Source organism: Dichomitus squalens (genome assembly GCF_000275845.1).
Source record: "Dichomitus squalens LYAD-421 SS1 unplaced genomic scaffold DICSQscaffold_43, whole genome shotgun sequence".
Taxonomy (NCBI): Eukaryota; Fungi; Basidiomycota; class Agaricomycetes; order Polyporales; family Polyporaceae; genus Dichomitus; species Dichomitus squalens.
In genome coordinates this window covers 186,873-210,245 of record NW_006766925.1, presented here as the reverse complement: position 1 = coordinate 210,245, position 23,373 = coordinate 186,873, and the positions used below count along the sequence as shown (strand labels likewise).

At 55.7% G+C, this 23,373-nt stretch overlaps 6 protein-coding genes across 6 annotated transcripts; 4 read left to right on the top strand and 2 right to left on the bottom strand.

Moving 5' to 3' along the window:
• Positions 1-1,258: 1,258 nt before the first annotated feature.
• On the top strand, positions 1,259-3,988 carry DICSQDRAFT_173265 (uncharacterized protein; the record flags this gene model as incomplete). Its single annotated transcript, XM_007369076.1, has 15 exons — positions 1,259-1,324; positions 1,380-1,477; positions 1,532-1,537; positions 1,590-1,711; positions 1,776-1,900; positions 1,957-2,386; positions 2,461-2,540; positions 2,599-2,640; positions 2,706-3,077; positions 3,142-3,155; positions 3,214-3,378; positions 3,441-3,528; positions 3,584-3,679; positions 3,728-3,759; positions 3,817-3,988. 15 exons carry the CDS (start codon positions 1,259-1,261, stop codon positions 3,986-3,988), a joined length of 1,908 nt encoding a protein of 635 aa, XP_007369138.1.
• Positions 3,989-4,611: 623 nt separating this feature from the next.
• On the bottom strand, positions 4,612-5,573 carry DICSQDRAFT_182767 (thymidylate synthase; the record flags this gene model as incomplete). Its single annotated transcript, XM_007369075.1, has 2 exons — positions 4,612-5,024; positions 5,084-5,573. 2 exons carry the CDS (start codon positions 5,571-5,573, stop codon positions 4,612-4,614), a joined length of 903 nt encoding a protein of 300 aa, XP_007369137.1.
• A 415-nt stretch (positions 5,574-5,988) lies between these two features.
• On the top strand, positions 5,989-13,344 carry DICSQDRAFT_163077 (uncharacterized protein; the record flags this gene model as incomplete). Its single annotated transcript, XM_007369074.1, has 19 exons — positions 5,989-6,213; positions 6,263-6,901; positions 7,174-7,324; positions 7,387-7,637; positions 7,689-8,144; positions 8,196-8,702; positions 8,784-9,279; positions 9,332-9,439; positions 9,499-9,685; positions 9,741-9,894; positions 9,945-10,570; positions 10,621-10,721; positions 10,785-10,867; positions 10,921-11,014; positions 11,056-11,304; positions 11,360-12,003; positions 12,057-12,754; positions 12,806-12,970; positions 13,033-13,344. The coding sequence occupies 19 exons, from the start codon at positions 5,989-5,991 to the stop codon at positions 13,268-13,270; spliced, it is 6,072 nt and encodes a 2,023-aa protein (XP_007369136.1). The 3' UTR covers positions 13,271-13,344.
• A 391-nt stretch (positions 13,345-13,735) lies between these two features.
• On the top strand, positions 13,736-16,095 carry DICSQDRAFT_110726 (uncharacterized protein; the record flags this gene model as incomplete). The annotated part of the gene is made up of 2 exons (XM_007369073.1): positions 13,736-15,507; positions 15,601-16,095. Exons 1-2 carry the CDS (start codon positions 15,055-15,057, stop codon positions 16,093-16,095), a joined length of 948 nt encoding a protein of 315 aa, XP_007369135.1. The 5' UTR covers positions 13,736-15,054.
• A 118-nt stretch (positions 16,096-16,213) lies between these two features.
• Positions 16,214-17,326, bottom strand: DICSQDRAFT_110722 (glutathione S-transferase C-terminal-like protein). Its single transcript, XM_007369072.1, has 5 exons — positions 17,229-17,326; positions 17,147-17,167; positions 16,991-17,095; positions 16,424-16,927; positions 16,214-16,368 (listed from the first exon to the last, which is right to left on the bottom strand). The coding sequence occupies exons 1-5, from the start codon at positions 17,259-17,261 to the stop codon at positions 16,312-16,314; spliced, it is 720 nt and encodes a 239-aa protein (XP_007369134.1). The 5' UTR covers positions 17,262-17,326; the 3' UTR covers positions 16,214-16,311.
• A 401-nt stretch (positions 17,327-17,727) lies between these two features.
• On the top strand, positions 17,728-21,557 carry DICSQDRAFT_110717 (sorbose reductase sou1; the record flags this gene model as incomplete). The annotated part of the gene is made up of 14 exons (XM_007369071.1): positions 17,728-18,001; positions 18,061-18,527; positions 18,589-18,830; positions 18,896-19,027; positions 19,084-19,221; positions 19,302-19,432; positions 19,505-19,648; positions 19,707-20,362; positions 20,423-20,676; positions 20,733-20,861; positions 20,919-21,044; positions 21,106-21,233; positions 21,310-21,459; positions 21,524-21,557. The coding sequence occupies exons 8-14, from the start codon at positions 20,182-20,184 to the stop codon at positions 21,555-21,557; spliced, it is 1,002 nt and encodes a 333-aa protein (XP_007369133.1). The 5' UTR covers positions 17,728-18,001; positions 18,061-18,527; positions 18,589-18,830; positions 18,896-19,027; positions 19,084-19,221; positions 19,302-19,432; positions 19,505-19,648; positions 19,707-20,181.
• Positions 21,558-23,373: the final 1,816 nt, after the last annotated feature.

The window sequence follows — 23,373 nt, the reverse complement described above, 5'->3', positions numbered from 1 at the left end:
TAGGGCTGCTAGCTACCTACAGAAGAGATGGGTGATCGACGAGAAGATCAAGTCTGAGGTTCCCTGCCTCAGACCCCCTACTATTTATACAATTACAACGGTGCACAGACCAGGTACCTATTTGTCCCTGCTTGGTCAGAGTCTGCTGACTCGTGTCCTGTCTCCTGACCTGTCACATGGTGTCCTCATGACTAACACCTGAGTCATGCCAAGTCCGGACTCCTGCTCATGAGTAAGCGCCCCCTGCTGGCATGTAGGTCACCTGTCCGTGAGTGAAGATGGGCGCTCCCGGACCCCTCAAGGCCCTGGGTTCGATCCTGGCTCCTCCACTTTCCGATACGAGTTGTCCGTGGTCGAGGTGAGCGTCTGTCCTGGTTCACATGACCCCCAGGTCACGTGGCACGAGAAAACTGTGACACGTGAGCAGAGGTTGCATGAGTTTATCAGCTAATGAGTTCAAAGTAGAGGGATGGCAACAAGGACCGCTAGCCTCCACGACCGCGGCGGTGTAGTCCAGAGGTAAGCCAGCAGGAGATGAAGCCGTGGGGACCGCCGGAGCCCCCTGGGCGCCCTCCCGGGCGCTGTCGGGTGTGGGATTTATCTCTTGGCCTTGTACCTCCATCGATTCGTTCTCGAAGAAATCAAAGACTGTGCTGAATGACTTCAACACCCCCTTGGTGGCTTGTGTAATCTCCTCCTGAACAACGCAGTATTTGTCTATCGTATCGGGGCCCCGGTCTTGCGCAAGATGGCATGCTAGACGCGCCGCCGTGGTGGCCAAAGTGAGTAGACTGGTAAGAACAATTTTGCGGTTGCCTTCAGGTCTTTGGTGGAGATCCTTTTGCAAATTCCATGCAGCAATAAGGGCCTCAGGTAGATTTGTCTTGAACATGCTGACAAGGGTGTACAAAGAAGAGAATCTGCTGCCCCGCACTGCGACGCGTCGGGTTCTTGCCTTTCCTGGGCAGGCTTTCGCCGTCATGTGACCTGACGCGACATTTGCGACGCGTATGGAGCGTCCTTCTTCCAGCATCTTTGCATCTGCCCTCCATTGTGCTGCCCTCCAAACTTTATCCGCTGTTGTATCCTAGGCCTACCATGTTTCCTACACCAAATGAGAGCCCATTGGCACGTACTCTGAGCTTTTCAGATGCTGCCCACCGTGAGCGCAGTGCCCACTTTGATGGGTCGTCGTCGGTATGTCATGCTGTCCAACTACATTAAAAATGTGCATACACTCATCGAAAAGATTCTCAAGATGTTTGAAGCATCTTTCGGAGGAGGTTTTCATGCCGGAAACTCCTTGCAGGAGCTTGGGAAGGATGTAAGTGCCATCCTCGTTCATCCAGCGCCTCGCACACTGCCCAGTTCGTCCATAGAACTCGGGAAGCCATTGCGCACCATCTTCGTCCGAATTGGCTCAGACGCGAGCCGAGCTGGCCCGTCTCAAGGCTATGCTCCGTAGTCATGGAATCAGGTGTGTCATTCTGTCATTCTCACTGTCGACCTTACTCTGATCTCAATTGCTTAGCCAAGAGTATCCCATGTCAATTCTCACCTTGTCAGGTCCAGCTGATTCATTTTCACAGTGTAGATTATATACAGATAACGCCTGCAGGGCCCTCTGTACAGACGACGCCTTCGGAAGGATCTCTCTTGCCTGGGATGACACCCACACAGGCTGCAAGGCAACTTGATAGTGTAACCCCCGGTGAGCCGTTTTCTGATTTGCTGACGCGATACTAAGCGCATATATGCGCATATACTTACATCAGGCACTCCGATGTATTTGTCGACCCCGACGTCAGCTGTCAAAAACGCCACCAAGGCCTTTCCGGAGCGTGGCGCTGATGGAAAGATCCTGGTTCTTCCTCGCCAGGAGCAGGACTACCCTCTTGCGGTATGTACATTCTCACCTTGGTCATCCCTTGTCAAACTCATGGTGAACAAATATAGGCTAAGTTTTGGACTAAACGAAAGTTCGATCTCTGCAGACGATCGGACGATGTCACAGTTCCCGGTGCCACAAAGGGCCGCAAGGGCCCAACACGCCTCAAATTTGCGAACGAAAACGTCACGATGCAATTCGTGATTGACGCGCACGGCAACGCTATTGATGGCGACCGGGCGTCCGCGATTCGTTCGGAAATGCGGGCGTGGTTGAGAGGCCGCGATGATCTTCCAGACACCTGGAAAGGAGGGGCATCTGTCGACATGAAGGCGGCACTCTACAAGCACATGTATGAGTGCTTTCCGGAACTACAACTGAGCGATTTCGACTGGAAGGTAGAGCAGATCGCTATTGACGTTTTTTCCCAGCTCGCGGGCAGCCTGCGGCGCAAGACCAGGGCGCTGAAGAAGAAATCTAGTAGACCAAGTAAAAAGCGTGCGTTTGGTAGACGGACGGTCTCTCCCTTTGTTCGCCTAATTCTCGCTCACGCAATGCTTACTTGCACACAGACATTTCGCATGATATTCCGTTCGCAATGGACCTCGACGAGGCACCCTACCAGATGCGTGCACAGTCGGCAGACGATCATGTTCGTCTCTTAACCCCGCCAGGTCGTATTGATGGATTCTGACGATGTCTTCATCCAGCGTCCAGCGTCCCAAGTGGCCATAGATGAGAACGTTCGTGATGTAAGATCGAAGCGCCTCAACTGGGCCAGGGTGTACTGATGAAATCCCACAATGTCTGCATCCAGAGTACCCCTCCTCTTACAGTTGCCAGGGAGACGGTTTCCGGGGCACCCGAAACATCTGCTATATCATCACAGCACGAGTCCCCATCCGCAGAGGATTTCGCCCCCGACCCCATTGCCGTGGCGAGTAACGACGTCCCGAATTGTGCTGTCCCCGCCGCTGAGCAGTCTGCCTCCCCCCTCTTGGGGAACGCGATTGCTGAAGTGTGCGCAACGCTCAATGCAGCTCGTACTGACAACCAGCCGGGGTTCGACAATGTGGCAACGGAGGGGCATGGCGACATGTCAGATTCTGCGCCCCGCAACATCCCCCTCTCTGCCGAAGCCCATAAGGGCGACAACAATATCCACCAGGCGGGCAAGCATCCTCTCATGGTATGTGTGATCTTCGACATCGTCTATTGTTCTGATTGTGTTCGCGCGCTGGCACTTTGCGCAGATTCCAGACCCTCTGTGAGTCCCTGTCCCATCTTGTCATATTGATATATCTTCTGATGTGCTTGTGTTACAGCGCTAATATGTGGACGACCTTGGACACCGAACCCAATGGCCACTCTGAATCCCCTTCGCCGTCACCTCGCGCCAGTCCCGGACCCTCGACCATAGCCATCAAGGCTTCTAAAATAGATCCTCGGACGCGTGTCTGGCCGCCCACACCGTCCAAAACGAAGCCGAAGTGAGTGCCCATTGTCTTTCTCATCACAAACTGACATTGTCTTGAAGAGATCTTTGCGCTAGAATATGGAAAATGCGGAACCCTGAGGGCACAGAGTCGGAATTCGACACGTATTACAAGGAGAGGATACCCACTCAAAGCATGCGGCATGTATGTTCTTCGTAGCGGCCACATAGGTGGGAACATTGATCCATTTTGCACGCAGAAATACATACGCCTCGATGGCGATCTCGAAGGGGCGCGCGGCAAGAAGAGAGTAGGCAAACATGGGGTGCGCATATGTCCCCCCTTGGTTACTTCTGTACGCTAACAAGGGGGGCGGGTCTGTACAGAATTCATAAGACGACAGGAAGCCTGGGACTCTGGGACTCGCAAGAGAATGTACGTCATGGGCTGGTGGCTAGTGTAAATGCGGGCTGACTATCTCGTGTAAGGTAGACGCAGGCACACATGGCATAATATGGCTACCGGGCGGCAGGGTGCAGAGGGCGCGATAGCGGGTGCGCGCGCGGGCGTGGATGCGCGCGCGCGCGAGGATGCAGGTTCGGGTGCGGGTTCGGGTGCGGGTTCGGGTGCGGGTGCGCGATGGGCTTTCTGGGTCTATATGTAGCTTTTTCTGTCGTTTTCTGTCTGTCGAGACAGACCGTAATAGACCGTTCTCGACCATAAACGCTAGAAAAAGAAGGAACAAGATGAGTGATGGCAATTGGCTTTTTGTGGCTTTATCTGCCTATATCCTACTATATCTACCGATGTCTACCGATATCTGTCGTTATGCAAGCTAGAAAAAGCCACAAAACGTACGAAAAAGGGACGGTTCTCACTGGGGTTGAGGTGTATCTTGATGAAGTGGTTGGGGGATATGTTACTCGGCCGCGCGGGGATTTCGACCAAACTCCCGACATGACACAGTACTTGGGAGGGAAGAGTTGATATACGTTAACGCCAGCGGTATTGGAAAGGCTCCGTAACTTAGCGGTTAGTGTGTACCCGCGATCGGGTGGAGCACGTGGGTTCGATCCCGACAGATCATTTTTCTTTCGGGTTGCAACCTCAACGTGCGAACTTTCCTGTGACCGTGGGTTCGGTGAATTTATCAGGAAGACGCGGCTAGGGCTGAGAGCGCTACGATACGAGAATGGATACATTTCTGGACAGCGCAAGTGATTCATGATACATCCTAGACAAATACGAGCGAAACAACCGGACCCTGTACAGACCGAACGGAAACACTCAAACGCTCATCTTCATGGGGATGCTCGGGTGGGGATCATAGCCCTCGACGATGATGTCCTCTGATGTGAAGTCATCGATGTTTTGCACGTTCCTCGACCACCTGAGCTTGGGGAATGGGCGGGGTTCGCGCTCGAGCTGAGTGCGGAGGGCGTCGATGTGGTCACGGTAGACGTGGGCATCGCCAAGCTGGATGATGAGTTCATGGGGCTCGGTACGGGTGACATGAGCGACCATGTGTGTGAGGAGGGCGTAGGAAGCGATATTGAAGGGGATGCCGAGGCCGAGGTCGGCGGAACGCTGGTACATGAGGCAGGAGAGCTTGGGCTTGGCGTCGGGGTGGTCGGGGGGAGGGAGATGGACGTAGAACTGGCACATCATGTGGCATGGTGGAAGAGCCATCTCGGGTATATCTGCGGACGAGATGGAGTGAGCGAAGGTACGGAGAGGGGAATGAAGAACGGGGACAGACCTGCGGGGTTCCAGGCGCTGAGGATGATACGGCGGTCTGTAGGGTCGTTCTTGATCTTGCGGATACACTCCTGAAGCTGATCGACGCCCTTTCCGGTGTAGTCTGCATCGCAGCTCTCGTACTTGGCTCCAAAGTGCCGCCATTGGAAGCCGTAGACGGGGCCGAGGTCACCCTCACGTCGGTGAGCTAAGCCGCGCTTGTCAAGGAAGTCCTTGGAGCCGTTGCCATCCCAGATTTTGATGCCCTTGGCTGAGAGAAGCTTCGAGTCTGTGGACCCGCGAACAAACCAGAGGAGCTCCTCTACGATTCCGCGAAGAAAGGTGCGCTTGGTAGTGAGGAGAGGAAGGGTGTTGTCGGCGAGGGAGAAGCGGAGGTTGGGAGGGGCGAAGAGGGAGACAGTACCGGTGCCTGTGCGGTCTGGGCGAACATCGCCGGAGTCGAGCACAGAGCGGATGAGGTTCAGGTACTGGTACTCGTCGTGCACACGCATCGCGGGGAGAGCAAGAGCGCGTTGTTTGGCCCTGTTGACGCGTCTTCCACGCCCGTTCATGCCGAGCACGATCACGTGGGAGAGACGCGTCTGTTGGGCGCCTGCGGTTCGACCGTGTCCTCCTCACCCTACCTCCTCCTCACCTCCTTCCCTACTACCACCTCCTCCTCACCTCCTTCCCTACTACCACCTCCTCCCCCCCACCAGGCCTCCTGCCATGCCTCCATCCACTACGTCCCGCAAACAGGCTACTCGTCCTACAATCGCTGCCTCTGCAAACACTCAAACAACTCCGGACCCCTCTCCAGATCATCTTGCCGACAACCTTGCCGCTAAACTCTCCATCTCAGACTTTAAAGCCAAACCCATGCCTCGCTCTCTCCAAACATCTCCGCAGGAGCGCAAGGCAGCCGCGATGCGTGCCGTCAACGCCGCATCCAAGTCTCTCTCAACCCTCGTCGATTCTGGATGGAGGATGTCCCAGTCCAACACATCCGACCGCCCTACCACCGCCTCTGCCACAAAGACTGCCACCGCTGCCCGCAAAGATCTCACCACTCTGCGATATCTCAGCCCGGGTCAAGTAGACATTGAGCGAGCGGCCTCGAGTATCATCACCAAGCTCGTCACTCTCGAGATGGTACGTCCCCTCCCTCACTCTTCTTCCACTCCTCTCATCCTCCGTCAAGTACCACGCCGCCCTTGGCCTCCTCCAAGATATGCGTCAACCTCTTATTGCTCTCTACCACCCTGCGCCTCCTCCTCCTTCTGCGCCCTCTCCTCTCGACTTGCTCGCTCTCCCACTCTTCGACCCATCCATCTCAGAACTCCATATAAGCCTTATATCTACCTATCTCATACAAATCCTCCAAGTCCTTTCAAACACTACGACCGATATCCCTGCCCTTGTCGCGGCGCTATACGATCCAGCTATCCCCACTCTTCTCGCCTGGACAGCTGCCATGTCCACCCTCCCAGAGAAGCAATACGACCAGTTCTTTGCCCGCGCGTACACTATCACCTCTCGCCTCGCATCCACCCCTGTTCCCGCCTCGTCTGCTTACTCACTTCGAATATACTCGCTCCTCTGCCTCGCCCACACACGACCATCCGTCGTCGCCCCAAACACGTTCTGGGAGCAGGCCGTCAAGTTCACCGCCATGTTCGCCAACACAGACTCAGTCTCTCCGGAAGGCGCCGCTCAGTCCGTGTCCGACTCGTGCGCGAGGCTCGTTGCCGCCGTGGAGAAGAGGCAGGATTGCGCCGACTTCATGGCCGGAGTCGCTTTCGCCCGGTTTTGCGAATATTGGAGTCGCTTCGCGAAGCAGGTGAGTACTATATCCCTAGTGTTCCCGACGTCTCTCGTTCCCGCCCAAATGCCCTCCGTGTCTCTGCACGCGCCCAGGGGCGAAGGGTGAAAATACGGCGTTCCAGATTTTGGGAGCCCTCCCTTGTATCTCAGTTCATGCTTCGCGCGCGAGTACCGTTAGCATGCGCGCAGCTGGTCGGGACGGGTCGTCCTGTCTAGTATGGCTCGCGAAGCGATCCAGGACACTTGTGTCTTGCTCGTCTCACGTGGACGCTGAACTCACTCCTGCAGGCGGGTGATTTGCGCGCTCTCGAGCAAGTAGGCCGGCTCGTACGATATGGAAACCACGAGTCCCAAGCAGAGGAAGACCGCACTGTCATCGAAGCATCCGTGCTGGCTACGTCGCTCGCCCGTGCGCTCGCCGTGTTCGAACAGTCGACAGGTGAGTAGTTCTTGCGTATGTTCACACCTTCAGGTAAATAGAGCTGACCCGGAAATGAGCAGAGCACGCGCCAGACTTCACGTCCAGGATCAGCGAGTTCACTGTCGACATCAAGGGTTGCGGGCCCTCACTCGCACAGAGCGGTGGCGACCACGACCGGGTGAAGCGCGGACTTGAGAGACTGCGTCGAGCCGCAGTCAAAGTCGTCGAGCCATCCCAGGAGTTGAAGACCTCTTTCACACACGAAGTCAAGAGTTCTGCGAGAGCAGTCTTGGAGCAGATCGTGGACGTGCATTGCGAGGCAATTACTCAGGTTCGTCATTCGTCCGATCACTTTGCATTGCACTGACTATCCCCATGACAGCGGAATGCGTTCTCATCGAGCACGCTCACCCCTGCCCTGGAAACCCTGTTTACCCTCGCGCGGACCTCGTTCGTAGTAAACAACCCAGACACCTACACCGTTGCGCATTCCCATCTTGCACGCGCTGCTGCTCTTCTCTCCGACCCACCTGCGTCCAGCTCAGTCTCTAAACTAGCACTCGCAGGTTACACACGCTGCGTCGCGGGGGTATACCACTACCTCGCGGGACAGCTGCATCAAAGCGGACGCTATGACCATACAGTGCGCTTGGCGGAAGAAGGCTGCCGTCTCGGGCAACGCGCGCTGCAGATGTATCACGCGGCCAAGAACGATGCGAGCACAGACGTTGATGGCGAAAGCAAGGGTAAAGAGGAGGCTTGGAAGCTGCTTGAGGAGCAGCTCTACAGACGGTGGGAGCTCTTGGCTGTGTGCCATGCGAAGACGGGCGACCGCACGGTACGTTGATTTGACTTCTTCACGAGCTTCTCTAGCTCATCCCGGACGTAGTCTGCGTACGAGGCGTTCCTCAACAGCGTCAGCGCCTTCCCCTTCACTCAGCACAAGTTGGCTGAGCTAGCACGCACAACTCCGCCCACCGCGCTCTTCGAGGCCTCCCCCGCGCTCAAGCAGCTCGGCGCACTCGTAGACCGCGTCACGTACATCGCTTCGTGCGAGCTCTTCAAAGGCCCCGAGGCTGTCTCCGCCTCATCCTGGTTTGCTGTCGGCTCGTCTACATTGAGCAAGGACGATACCGCTTGTGTCCTTGGCGCAATTCTCGAGCGGCAGATCAGCAGCCTGGAAGAGAGCAAATGGAAGCAGGGTGTACAGAGTGTCTTGCGCAGGCTGATCGAAGACGCGCTCGAGGTGTACACGGCGGAGCAGCGTCCTGTGCGACGTGCGCGCGTCCTGCTCAAGAGACTCGAGCTGTCCTACCACTCCGGCTTGACGAGCACGGAGCAGAACGAAGATGCGACGCAGTATCATGAGGAAGCCAAGAGCCTCCTCTCGCGCCAGGTGTGTCGTCTCGACTTCTCGCCTGTGGCTATCCGTGGACGACATCATTTCCGAGCTGTCACTGAATATGTGCGCTGACAGGACTTTGCGCTTGACGGCGCCCTCGCCCAATACTCATCCGAGTTCTCGGCCTCGCTCCATCTTTGGCTTGCAGTCCACGCGCATCGCACGCGTGACCCTGCACTCTCGCCCTCCGTCATCTCTCACACAGAGGAAGCTTGCAAGATAATACGTGCCATGGTTCCCGCTCCCGTTCCCAGGTATTCCGTCGGCCCAAGGCCGTCCCTCCTCGGCAGTACTTCGAAAGCGCCGAGGAACAAGATCGTCGAGCCTGCTCCCGCCGAGTCACAACTTCCGCGGAGGATGACGAGAGGCAAGGCCGCCGCCACGGGGCGCACAAAAGCAGCCCCACGCGCGACGAAGCCCAAGGCTCCACCCGTTACGCCAAGGAGGCGGAGAGCGCTGGATCCTGTCTCACTCAACGCGGCAGTTGTGACTCCTCCGAAGGCTACTGCGACCGACGGGGTCCAGGTCAAGGTCGATTTTGACGATTTCTCGAAGTTCATCGGGCTCATCCGTAAGTGCCTAGGTGTATGTATTGTGGATGTTGAAGCTGATATCTCGGATAGGTATGGTGTCTCATCTCATCGGATTGGTCGGCCACATCCTCGTCAGAGTGCAGCTACTCAACGCAGCCAGGCGATTGAGCGAGAGGCATACTGGCGTGGCTTCTGAAGGTAAGCTTCGTCGACTTGAATATACGAGGATACGGTCTGGTACTCACTGTGGTGCACAGTGTACGTCTCTTTGACGATCGACATCGCGCACGAGTATGTCAAGTTGGGAAGAGCTGAGAAGGCTGCGTCCATTCTGGCGCACGTTCTCCCTGCTGTGCGCAGTGGCTCCCTATCTCCGGACGTCGTGGTCGTCCTATTGTTGCGAAACTCAGAGGCACTTGCGGCGTCCGGCGAAGTGCTCAAGGCGTGAGTGTCTCGTCATTGCCGTTGCGGTCACTGTCTTATTTGATGATGCTCTCAGCTCGATGACATACTGCGATGCCGTCGCTACGGCTGCCGACTGTGTAGTTGAGGAGAAGGGCTTGCCAACGGCGCAGCGCGTCCGTGTGCGGGCCGCACTCTTGGAGCGTGCCGCGCAAGCTGCGCTATCATATGCCGCCATCCAGGATGCAAGGGTAAGCGCCATGGCTGTTTCTGAGGTGTCATCTGATTCTTTGCCTTCTAGGACGATCCTACGTCCTCCATCGAGGGACTCATGCAAGCATTGCGCCTCTGGAACCGCGCCATTGATACGCTTTCCCGGCTGCAGCCTTCAACGCCCACGAAGCAGCCTGCGGAGGAAAATCCATTCGAAGTGACTTCTAAGCAGCCGGAAGACTCCGGTCCCTCCAGCCAAGAGACGCGGATACTCTCTCCTCGCGCCTCGAAAGCGCATGTCTTCGTAGACTCCTGCGGGTGGCGCTTAGCTGAGGGCCTGCTCTCCACCCTATTGTCCCTTTCCCAGGCCTACGCAGCTCGCGGGTCCGCACGAGAAGCCGAGTTTTTCGTCCAGCAGACGAAAGACCTCGCGGAATCGTTGCATGCCCCTGTTATGATTAGCCGCGCTCTCGCCCAACATGGCGAACTTCAAATACAGCTCGGTCAACTGCAGGAGGGCCACCAGTCTCTCATGCGCGCCGCAGAGCTCGTGATGCATCTGAAGGGACCGGACGCGGCTGAAATCAGGCGGCTACAGGGCCGGTACAACCAGCTCAGCGCCGACTCAAAGGGCGCACGGCAATTGTTCGAAGAAGCAACGACTCTCCTCGATGAGCTTGGGAGTATGTTCTCTGCTCTAGACGGCGCTAACTGGTAAGCGCAACCTGATTCTGCTGGCAGGTTGACTGACATACAATAAACAGGGCTAGGACGTCCTTGATCGTGTCCCCTCGGTCTCTGAACGCTCAGCTGTCAGATAGTGTCCTTGCACCTACACTACTCGCAAGAGTACTGAGGCATCAGAGTCAGTTGTCGTTGTCTATATGGACCTTGATAAAGGAATGATTGACGTGTTCTTTATGAACAGTCTCCCTCCTGCATGAGGTCGGTGAAGAGTATACGCAGCTGCTTGAGAAATTCGCAAAGTTGCCTCATAACGCAGAGACGAAGGTTCGTGGTTCGCTTTTACCGATCCCTGTGGTTGTTGTTGACGTTAGACGCAGTCGGAGGAGATCGCTCTCAGAGCTAAGCTCACCCTCGACGAGGTGTACTCCCGTTTCCGCGCAGATATGTTCCTCAGCTCGCTCGCTGAGTCAGGTACGCTCACAACAGACGATCAGCAATCACTGTATTGATAGGAGGCATAGCCATGACCATTCCGATGGGAATGTCGGGTGACATACCACCGTCGTCCGCATCTCAAGATATGCTTGAGACACTCACCACCGCAGAGAAGTTGTTCTGGGATCATCTCACTTATGTCGCGCGTCGCGGACACGTGTCCTCCGTTCGTGACGCAGCGGTGTGTCTGGCCTTGATTAGGACCTTCCGGACGAGCCTAGGCCGTGGAGACAAGTATACGCCTATCCTTGCTGCCCAGCTTCTAGGTCAGTGCTTACGCTTTCTATCTCAATGAGTCACCGACTGAGTATCAGGACACAGACGCTTCGACCGTGACTACCTTGCGACGCGAGATGGTTGAAGTCATCCGTCACAAATTCCTGGAACTCAACGCGACCGACGACTTGCAATGGCCTCTCATCACGCCCAATGGATCGCCGCTTCCCCCGTCAGTCAAGCCTCGACGGGTAGCGCAGTTCAGTCATCCGAAATTCCCGGAAGAGAATGACGACGACGAGGAATCGCTCGACGACGTCGACCTCAAGTCTTACTGGGATTCCATAGCTAAGCGATACGGAGAGCAATGTTTCGACTCGCAACGTCTGTCGATCAGCCAAGTCGACGCACTGCCTGCGAACTGGACTGTTGTCAATGTTAGTGTTACTGAGGATAGGCACACGATGTTTGTCACTCGTCAACGTACAGGCCAGAAGCCACTCATATTCTGCTTGCCGCTCAAAGGACGACGAGACGGACAAGAAGATGAACATCTGACGTTCGAAGATGCAATCGGTGAACTTCAGGAGATAATCCGACTGAGTGACGAAGGCGCACGTCAGGCTGGAGACGTCAAGAAGGACGATAAGGCTGCTCGCGTTGCATGGTGGAAGAGTCGGACTGCACTCGACACGCGACTCAAAGAGCTCTTGACCGACATCGAGTTCTGCTGGCTCGGAGCGTTCAAGGTTCGGGTCGTTCATTTCTGCCTCCTCATAACAGTCTAACGGATGCCTTCCAGACAATCTTCAATGCTTCCAGAGACGTCCATCCAGACGACTTAGCGGTGCTCAGGTCACGTCTGGACACCATATTCATGGGCAGCCTCGTGTTCCAAGACAAGAAACCCAAATCGCGGATTGGCCTCGATGACGGTCTTCTCGAATGCTTCTCCCGCCTTCCTCCTACGTGTCGCGACGAGGAGTTGGAGGACCTCATATACTTCATCCTCGACCTATACCAGTTCCACGGAATTCCAATCGCCATATCGGAAGTGGATATGGATCAGATCGTCGTCGAGTTACGCAATGCTCTGGAAGAGCACTCGGTGCGGCTGAAGGCTCGCTCCATCGACGTGGATGAGGACGGGCATATCTTCCTCGTTCTAGACAAGAACGTCCAAGGCATTCCTTGGGAATCTCTCCCCGTCCTCAGAGGAAAGAGTACAAGTCGCATCCCAAGCGTCGACTTCCTGCTGGATCGTCTCGAGTTCTCTCGCTTGCAAAAGCAAAGGGCTCAAGCTACCTCGCTTGACCGAGCCACAGTTGACCCTCGCAAGACCTACTTCGTACTCAATCCTAGTGGAGATCTGAAGGGCACAGAAGGCCGATTCGCCAGCTGGCTCAAGGAAATGAAGACCGCCGGTTGGGACGGCATCATTGGCCGTCCGCCTAGTGAGCAACAGTTCCTAGATGCGCTGGCAAATCGCGACCTCGTGATGTAAGTGTCTTGGATATATTTCCGAATAGATACTGATCTGTCGCTATACAGCTACTTCGGGCACGGTGGCGCTGAGCAATACGTACGTTCGCACAAAGTTCGCCACTTGCAGCGTTGCGCAGCCACGATGCTATGGGGATGTTCCTCTGGCACATTGAAGTATATGGGTGACTTCGATCGGACGGGCACCCCTTATCACTACATGTTAGCTGGCTGGTATGTCGCCTTCATAGCATCCCGTCCTGTACCATTGCTGATAGCTGTTTCATCGCCTATAGCCCAACTCTTGTCGCAAATCTATGGGACGTGACAGACCGCGACATTGATAAATTCTCGCAGTCCGTTTTCGATGATCTCCATCTCAACCCAGATGCAGTGAAGAAGTGGTGTCCCGGAGGTGGGGATCGCACGCCTATGTCGATCGTCAAGGCCGTGTCCCGTGCACGAGACAGCTGTAAGCTTCGGTACCTGACTGGCGCGGCACCTGTTATCTATGGGATACCCTTCTATTTGTGATACCTCGGAGTATATCGTTTTTGTGCTATATCTATATGTAATTGCAAGAGATCGTTTTCTGGTCTGGCGGTTTCTACCACAAAATCCTACAAGTCGGAGCTATGATCATTGTCGACCTCTTACGTCGACTACTCAATTATTGACCATCAGGGTCTCCTAAAAACGAAACCGTCGGTACGCATCGGCATGTATACGATACGCTCAGAATCATACCACCCCCGCTAGATGGCACCGAGAGGGACCCCCAATCTTCAAGTACCCACCTTACATCTACGCCGGAGACCTATCTTCTGCAGCTCCCCCAGAGTGCCTCCCGCTCGAACCGAACGTAACGAAAGCAAAAGCAATAGGCCACGGTAGTAGGTCCTTTCGATCTATTGGCAAGGCGTCAGAGCGAAAGACATTCCCATGTCAGGCATCACGCAGTGAACGGTAGAGACGTTTCAAATGGTAGCTAGCAATCACGAGTCCACGTTCACGACGACCGCCGCATTTACAATGGGCCTTGCGTGCCAGGATACTTCCAAAATCATATGGCAAGCGACAGAAGCTATGGCATTCTTCGGCCCGCGTCCTGGCAGCAGACTCAACGCCCTAAGCCCCACAGTGAGTCTATACTTGGCGGAAGTCGTATTGCTCACCGAGTGGCTGATTCACGGCCCTCGGGCATGAGCCCAATCAACATGCTCGACTCACCAGGAGTCATATGATTCCCGCGGATTAGAATGACCCGCTATTAGTACCACGAGCCCCTGCGTTCTGGGCGACCTGCATCTACCGCACGAGCGTCGCGCAGCCCACTACTCGCCTGCGACCTACCTGCGTCGTAACGAGCTCGACATGCCTCCCGAGAAGCCTGCGCGCTACCTGGTCCGCACGACTGAGCTCCCTCTGTCCGCGCTCGAGCACCGCCCGCACCCTGTCGTAGCGTCCAACGAACGGTACCAGGTGTCGCTTGGGGACAGTGCAGGCCTGACGAAGCTGGGGGTGCACTACTGCCGTCTGCCTCCCGGGGCGACGAGCACGACGCTGCATTGGCACTCGCACGAGGACGAGTGGTTCTACATCTTGGAGGCGGGGGAGGACGCGAGGCTGCTCATCTGGGAGCCCGGGGAGAACGAGCGCGCAGACGGAAAGGTGGCTATGGAGGAGGAGGTCATACCGAGGGAGGAGGGCTTGAAGGCGGGGGACTTCATTGGATTCAAGGCAGGCATCCAGAGGGCGCACGCGTTGAAGGCGGGAGAGAGGGAGATGGTGTATCTGTTGGGAGGGAGCAGGGAGCCGCTGGATGTGTCGCACTACCCGGGGAGCGGGAGGAGGCAGGTTGTAGACTCGACGATGGGGAGCGTGAGTTGGATGGTGGACGACAAGGATATACGACCGTCGGGGAGGAAGCCGCCGCGATCGGCTGTGCAAAGTTGAGTCGAACGACGGGAGGAGAATGAATGAAGTGTGCTAGTGCATGTATTGGTATAATATGTACCAGCGGACATGTCGCGTAGTATGTGCTCTGAAACATACGGGTGTGACATGCTGTGACATACGTGACCTGACACGGGCCTCGTCCGTCTCGCATCGACTGCCACTGGCACTAGTACTGCCCGCGCGCGACACTGCGACTACCACACGCGACACTGCGACTACCACACGCGACACTGCGACTACCACACGCGACACTGCGACTACCACACGCGACACTGCGACCACCGCACGCGACACTGCGACTAGTGACTGCACGACCACCGTTTGAATCGCTTCGCGACCGTCTCCGAAGCAAGACAACGATGAGTGCTCCTGCAGGACCGCCGCCCACCGTTCCTTCTGTCCTCCTCCCCGAGCTACTTGGCTTCATACCCCAGTTCCTCCTCGACGATATCATCAACATTGCCAACGACGAGGCTCGCCATTCCGTCGACGCCATGGAACAGTTCCTCCAGCGCTGGGCCGACGCCCGCGTCTCCAATCCCGACCCCAAGTCCAACAACCCCGACTGGGACCCGACGCAGGAGATTGAACAGGGCCTCGTCGCGTTCCAGACGCTGCTTGAGTCGCACGTCGACGTCGCCTTTGACTTCTTCGAGGCCTGGTCAATGCGTAACATCTTCGCTGTTGACGCCGACCTGCCCGTCGTCGCGCCGCACCAGGCGGGTTTGGACCTCCAGCGCGCCTCGGACGAGCCGGAGAGGGAAGGAGAACTGCTTGCGGAAATCGACGAACTCAGGCGGAAAGTGCATGCGGTACGTCGCGTAGCTCCGTTCTCTATCTTCCTGGCCTTGTTCCCCGTGTTCCTCGCGTGTCAACCACGCTCATGTGCCTCTCGCCGCCGGCAGCAACGCAAACTCAAACGTCTCTTCACCCGCGCCGTCCGCAAGTCCTCCAAAGACCTCGAGCACGCCCGCGCCCGCCTTGACCGCCTCGCCTTCCTCCGAGCCCCCCAGATGCACTCTCTCCTCTCCCTTCCCGCCGAGCTCCAGACCATGTACGCCGCCGTCTCGTCCCTGCCCCCCGTCGACGCTTCCGCGCCTACTCCGGTGCCCGACCAACCAGGAAAACGGCCATGGGAGACGAGCAAGACCGGCTACCTCAACTGGGCGGTCGCGCAGCTCATGGAAAGAGCAAAGGAAAGAGCCAAGGGTGAGCAGGCCGACGAGGGCGACGCGTGGTTCGGGGAGGGGAGCGCAGAGGTCGGCGCGGCTGCTGCTGCGGCTTACAGCGTTGGACGGGCCGAGGATATGAAGGCCATTCTCGAGGCAGTTGGCGGCGATCCGGGTGCGGAGTCGACAAAAGGGAGGAACCTCGAGACAATGGACACCAGGCCGGGTTGAGACGAGGCTGAGTACAATTTGACTCGGATCGTGTGTATTTTATTCAGTCGTGATGGATCTGTTGTACATCACGCTTTGTAGACCTGAGCGTCCAGTACGACTTAGCAAACCGGAATGAGGTGAGTTTGCGTATCTCTTAGTGCTCAAGATGTGCGTGACTTCTGCATTCGCCTTTATCTACTCGTACAGGTATAGCTACAGTTTCGTCCCAGTCAGTCACTGCTGGTTCCTGAGGTTCCCAAAGCGAGCCTTGTATCTCTCGGTAAGGTACGCCTGCGGGGGTGTCGAGGTCAGCGGCAGATCATGACGTAACTCGAAGCGTGCATACCTCGTCAAAGGTAGCCTTGAAGCTCTCCCGGGCGAGCAGGTCCTCGAAGTACTTAGCGAACCGCGGGAACTTGCCCTGCTTGTTGGTCAGCGCCTCAAGGACCTTCGGGCCCTCGCCCTGAGGGTACGCCCCGAGGTCGTAGGAGAGCGCAACGCGTGCGCGCGCGAGGAAGGGCGTGATCGCGATATCTGCGAGCGAGTATTCGCCCACGGCAAAACCTTCAGACGGCAGGAGGGACTCGAGAGACTCGACGACCTTGTAGAGGTCGTCGGCGGAACTCTTGCCCTGGAGGTACTGGTGGTAGCCGGGGACGAGCTTGTTCGAGACGACGTCGACGAAGAAGCGCGCTTGGGCGCGCTTGACGGGGTCCGCGGGGAGGATGCTCGCTTGGGGGAAGAGGTCGCCGATGAACTCGACGAGGATGAGCGACTCGGCGAGCTTGACCGACTGGGGCGAGGGATCGTCGGGCGGGGCCTCGGGGCCGCCGTAGGCGATCGCGGGGACCTATGTGCGTGGTAAACAGGTTGGACTCGAGAGAGGGTATATGCGCGATAGAATGGGACGTACCTTGCTCGCGGGGTTCACCTTAGGCGCGTACCACTCGGGCTTGTTCTGGAGGTCAATCTCATACCTAACAAAGTCTGCCTTGGCCTCGTGCAGGGCGATCTCCGTCTTCGCGTGTGGTTAGTGTGGGGGCGATAAGATGTATATATGGGTGCTCACCCTCTGTGCAAAGGGGCAGATCTGTGCAGACATAGATGAGGACTGTTGTAATCGCATGGACAGAGACGATAGGCAGGGGTACCTTGGCAGTGTAGAGGGTGATTCTCTCGGGCATGGTGAGTGTTGCGTTGAGGCGATGGACTTGTGTTCTGCCGACTGTATATTATATATGTGTGTGAGGGGTGTGTGTAAGGATGCTGTGGGAGGCCGGGATATGGTGTCATCGTGGTTGCTGATTCAGCCTCGCAGCCACATGACTGTGGTCCTCAGACAAACGTTGTTACTGTGGCTTGCAGTACCAATAGTGGCGTTGACGGCTGGGATCTGCTATCTATCAACGTCGACATCAGCCGTGCCTCGATGGCCTCATCACCCTGGCTCTGCTCCTATTCCGCGTCAATCGGAAGGCAGCTTAATGCCATCTCCCGCGTAGCAGGCGTCTCCATTTCCCGATCAGGATTAGCCAAATCACAATACCACAGTTGTACCACGGTCCCCTGTGACCGGCATGGGAAGAGCGTCCGAAATGCAGACTTCCTGTCCCCTGCATTCCTCCCTTGCCCGCAGTACGGTACCCTACCCCTTGCACCGTCCCCCTTCACGAATATGAGCCCCCCATCTGCACAGCAACTCCCTCGTATTCATCAAGTGGTTGCGACATGTTTGGAAGGCATACCCCGACTCGGAGACCCGGTCTTGCAGGGCAACAACGGGGATCAAGACAACGTAATGGGCTTCGTCCAGTCCAAGAATCACCCCACGGATGAGAACGTAACAAGGACGTCCCTACATCTGTGAAGGGCAGTCAGCGACTCGGAGCTTGGTAGTTCCCCGATTTCGTTCATAAATCTCCCTGTAAGTAGTCGCAACCTGCTCCTCCTACCAGTGAATTCATCATTCCGAACTTGACATAGACTCTCAGCGATGCTTGGGAGCTTTGATGATCGGTCCGTTATTCCCGATTTCCATAGGACACCGCAACTACCACCTTTTGCTCTCAGGCCCGGGCCGATGTGCTCTCCAGTATAAATGTGGTCCCTCAATACCCTTCATTGACAGTACATCGTTTTTGTACTCCGCCACATCTCACGCTTTGATCGGCTATGAGGGTCGTTGACCTCGTGATCCTACAGTGACTATAAATGCATCTGACATTACAGAACAGCGACTACCAACCCTTCGCAGAATCGCCTCGTAGCTACTCAAGCAATGTTGCCGGTCACACGACGCTTCCCACCGGCCTTCTCTCGGCCTGCACGCAAACTCTCCGCACATTTCTCCAGCAGCTCATGCAGTCCCTCCGCCGACAGACGCCTAACAGGCCCGCTCCCTGCATACGGCGCCGTCGGCGTTGCACGTATCCTCGAGTCTCCCTCTACCCGTATGTTTCCACTCATTCTCCATCCCTACATGCCCCTCGAGCTAATCAGCGCGGCCATCAGCTACGGAGTCGACGCTCTTCACGAAGGAGTTCTCGCTCACGGACCGCATTGCACTCGTGACAGGAGCCAACCGTGGGATTGGCCTGGAGACTGCGCTGACGCTCGCCGAAGCCGGGGCGCGGACCGTATACTGTGTCGACTTCCAGAAAGAGCCCGGAGAAGACTGGACGAAGGTACACAGCTTCGTGGAGAGGTTGGGACGAGGGAAGCTCGAGTATATCAACCAGGATGTTACCAATCAGGTAAGCGTACTACCTTCAATCATGAAGTAGATGGTGGAATTGATCATCGGAGGCGCTGCTTGTAGGAAGGCATGTGGAAAGTCGGAGAACTCATAGGTCGGCGGGAGGGTCGGTTGGACGTTTGCGTGGCCGGGGCAGGGACCACCACTGGGGGAGACGTATCCGGACTTGAGCATCCTAGCGAACAGTTCCAACGGGTATGACCCGATCCAAGACACCTTGCGGAACGACGATAGCTCACGTTGTTTGACAGGTTATGAGTGTGAACACGAATGGGGTCCTGTTCACGGCACAAGCGGCTGGTCAGCAAATGATGCAATTCAAAAACGGCGGGAGCATCATCTTAATCGCCAGCGTCCTTGGAAGTGTTTCAATGGAGATACGGGAGGAGGTATGCTTAACTTGTCAACGCCTTCATCAACCAACTGAGCCGCCCTCTGATATCATCGCGCCTTCTTCTCTTCCTTGTAGCCGAACGTGCGCGACGCAGCGTACCATTCCTCCAAGGGTGCCGTCCTATCGATGACTCGTACCCTCGCATGCGAATTGGGCCCACATCGGATTAGGGTGAACTCACTAAGTCCAGGATTCATTCAGACGAGGTCAATGTTCCACATCTTCATATTGAGCCAGCTCAGCAACTAACGTATGCTTCGGTGCTGCACTAACGTTAGCATGACGTCCTTCTTGGAGATTCCGGAGCTAGGGAAGCGGCTCTCGGAGCGCGCTCCACTGGGAAGAATTGGAAGACCCGATGAGTTACGCGGTGTGGTTGCATGGCTTGCGAGCGATGCGAGCTCTTTCTGCACCGGTAGCGAGTGAGTGAAGCCTCTTTTCTGATCAATTTCGCAGAGCCACTGAGTCATGGTTCATCAGCATAATCGTCAGTGGTGGCCTCCATGCTTGGTGACGCAAGACCAGAGGGTATATTCGATCGGTGCGAGCTTCACCAGAGTAACGAAATTACGCCGTACAGGCCTGTATTCTGCAATCGCTTCCCCTTCGCGGTCGCGGGGAAGGCGTACCGCGTGCTGGAGTTCTTGGTCGTGATGTGGAATACACGTGGACTCTCTCGAACCTCATGTGAGAGATCGATGATAAATATGACGTCTCTGAAGCAACAAGAAGTTAGGAAGCGTCGCCGGTTGTAGCCATTGGGTCTTCTGTCGAAGTACGAATACGACTCCCGTGACAAGGATCGTGAACTCGCCTCGGCGTTCTCACATTCTTTTGTCCACGCAGTTTTAGAGCGTGCCGACTGGGGAAACAGCCTATTCACGAGCGGCGGGCATATATAGTACAACTATGGCTTCATAAGAGCGCTGCCCCCTGCACACTTACGCTCTTCAACATGATTACCAAATTCAGGGGTGTCCGCTCCATCACTTCGCAGCTAGGGGCGCGACGCTGCTCACGCCTTCCGTTCTCCACCATTGCATCTACCCATACAGCGCTTGGACAGCTAACCGGCCCACTTCCGCCCTACGGACGAGTGGGCGTTGCTCGAGCATTGGAAGTATCCCCAACAGCGGGTACGCATTCCTCGGTACCTCCATTCAGTGCCTACGATCCTGATACCCAAACGCGGGCAGAGCCGACGCCGACCATCTTCGCTAATGAGTTCTCTCTCGCGGACCATGTCGCGCTCGTCTCGGGTGCCAATCGAGGAATAGGGCTCGAGATGGCCCTCGCGCTCGTCGAAGCAGGAGCGCGGTCCGTGTATTGTCTAGATTTGCCCCAGACGCCTGGAGAGGAGTGGATGAAGGTTAACGAGTTTGCGAAGAAGCTGAAAGGGACGGGTGGCGAGGGCAGGCTGGAGTACATCAGCGGCGATGTAACCGATCAGGTCAGTACGGCAGAGGGTGTGGCGTGAGGTCGCATACCGAGTGTTGGTGATAATAGGAGGCTATGTGGAATGTCGGAAAGACAATCGGTGACCGGGAAGGACGGATGGATATATGCATCGCTGCTGCTGGTATACTTAAGGGCGAGACACCGTGCTTGGCGTACCCTGAAAAGCAGTTCAAGCAGGCAAGTAGGTCTTTTCTCCGGGGAGCAATGAAGACTAATATGAGACACCTGCAACAGATTCTCGACGTGAACGTGAACGGCGTGCTCTTCACTGCTCAAGCAGCCGGTCAGCAAATGCAACGGTTTGGGAAAGGAGGGAGTATCATCATGATTGCTAGTATTTCTGGGCATGTTGCAAATAAGGTGGGCTGGCTTTCACCTAATTCGAGCTTCTTTAGATGCCTATGCTTTCGTCCCATGCTAGGGTCATGCATGGGTATCGTACAGCACGTCCAAATCAGCCGTCCTTCAGATGGCACGCAGTATGGCATGCGAACTTGGCCCTCAAAGGATCCGGGTGAATACTATTAGCCCAGCATATATCAATACCAGGTATGCCATTCTCTGCACATGGAACCACGAGTGATTGGCTGACGGAGGCTGGGATCCGCGCATGATTATATACTAGCATGACGGGCCAGTTCCTGGCGACGCGCCCGGAGCTGGAGGCGGTGTGGGCTGAACAACACCCACTAGGGCGGATTGGACGTCCCGACGAGCTACGAGGCGCGGCCGTGTGGCTCGCAAGTGACGCAAGTTCGTTCTGCACGGGAAGCGAGTGCGTGTCCCGCCCCATCTCACATTCAGTTGACCATAATTTGCTAACGATGGCGGATCTCCAGCTTCATAGTGAGTGGGGGTTATCAGGCATGGTGAAGCAAGGGTAGGTCACCGGAGAAGAAAGAGAAAGAGGTCAAGGCGCAGTCCGCGAGCTGAGAGCGAAGTCCGGGCAAGGACCAGGCTGCGATATTGTAACATAGTGGAACCATTTATTTCCGCATGCTTTAACTCGAAACTCGTAATTGTCCTCCCATCGGACCACGGTGAAGTCTCTGAGCTCGAGTTCCAGGAATACAAGGTCAGTTCATTATCAGTTACACGTGGGCCATCTCATGCACCTACTGAAGTGTGGCCCCTCATCAGGAAAAACTGCACTTGCTAATGAGGGATAATTACCCTCAATTAGGCCGATTAGGGCATTAGTCTCATTAGCTTAGTCCCGTCCTAATGAGCTGCCGAATAGATGGCCATTATGTCAATAAGTGCGCTGCGCAAATGGATCAAGAATGCCCTCTTACGCCGCTCTTATTTCAATAATCGTACACTCATTTTAGAGTCATATATATATTGTCATTACACATTACAAATGGGGACACGCAATTGTATTGAACATTCATATACTTTAGTACAACTCTAGTACAACATGACACAACAACTATATCTATGGCTAGGTGAGACGGATCTACAGGACAAACTAGGCATCCGGGATAGGCTATTGATGTATATACTAATAGAGGGTAGGGAGAAGGAGCGGCGAAGGAACAATAGTTCGAAACAGGAATTGCGATGTTAGTCCAGTGCTACTGCATGTACTTACTGGAGAACATGGATATCACACACGAACAGGAAGTGTACACGACGACAAGGGATGGAGGAACTTACGCGCACGCGAGGAGAGCACCCAGTTCGTGCTGCACCCATGGAGTTCACGGTGACTCAACGGGGCAGGCGGGGAGAGGTCAAACAGAATGAACACACCTAGACCTCATGCTAATGTCAATGTAGCAGGCTGCTACATTGACATTAGCATGAGGTCCTTGAAGATTCTAGAGCTAGGGAAGCGATTCTTGGAGGGTAATCCGCTTGGACATTGTGAAAGGTCAGATGAACTACACAATGTGGGTATGTGGCGAGCGAGCGATGCAAACTCGTTCTGTGAGGCGGATAATGAGGGACTCTTTGTTCCCACACGAATCTGTGGACACTAAAGTAATCTGGTTCATCCGTATATGACCGTCGGTGACGATTACCAGCGCAAGCGTGGTGACACAAGACAGCATCAACTATAGATTCAGTGCGAACCTAATCAAAGTCAAGCAAGAGATGCAATTGCACAGCACAGGCCCAAACCTCGCAATCGCTTCTTGCTTGAGAGTAGGAGATCAATTGTCAGTATACCTGCTGAGGTTGCACTTCTTGGATGCCATCTTCGTCGCACATGAACCTCTTCTGGTTCACGTGAGAAATCGATGTTGAATGTGACGTTACCGCAGAGTGAAGAAGTCAGGAAGAGACGTAAGGGTACCTTACTGAGATACAAAGTCTCACGTTAGGGTACAAACGCGACTCCCGTGACGAGCACCGGCAAACCCTCCTCCGCGTTCTTTCATCCCCACGTCCGCGGGGTGCCAGAGAGCTCCAAGCGGGGAAAGAGGAAGCCCAGGAGCGTCATATGATATATAGCTGCAACGAAAACCTTGCATTCGCGCTGGTTCCTACAGTCACCTTTAGCTCTTCAGTATGATTACCAACTTCAGGAGCATTTGCACTATCACTTCGCGGCTTAGAGCGCCCTTTTGCTCGCGCCCTCCGTTCTCGACCACTGCATCCACCCATACGGCGCGTGGACAGCTAACCGGCCCACTTCCTCCCTACGGACGAGTGGGCGTTGCTCGAGCATTGGAAGCATCCC

What these genes read in the sequence shown, in the direction of transcription:
- DICSQDRAFT_110722 (XM_007369072.1), bottom strand. Translation starts at nt 17,261, where the DNA reads ATGCCCGAGAGAATCACCCTCTACACTGCCAAG. An exon ending in TCTGCCCCTTTGCACAGAGG is followed by an intron (nt 17,096 to 17,146) that starts GTGAGCACCCAT and finishes CCACACGCGAAG; the next exon opens with ACGGAGATCGCCCTGCACGA. An exon ending in TCAAGGCTACCTTTGACGAG is followed by an intron (nt 16,369 to 16,423) that starts GTATGCACGCTT and finishes ACACCCCCGCAG; the next exon opens with GCGTACCTTACCGAGAGATA.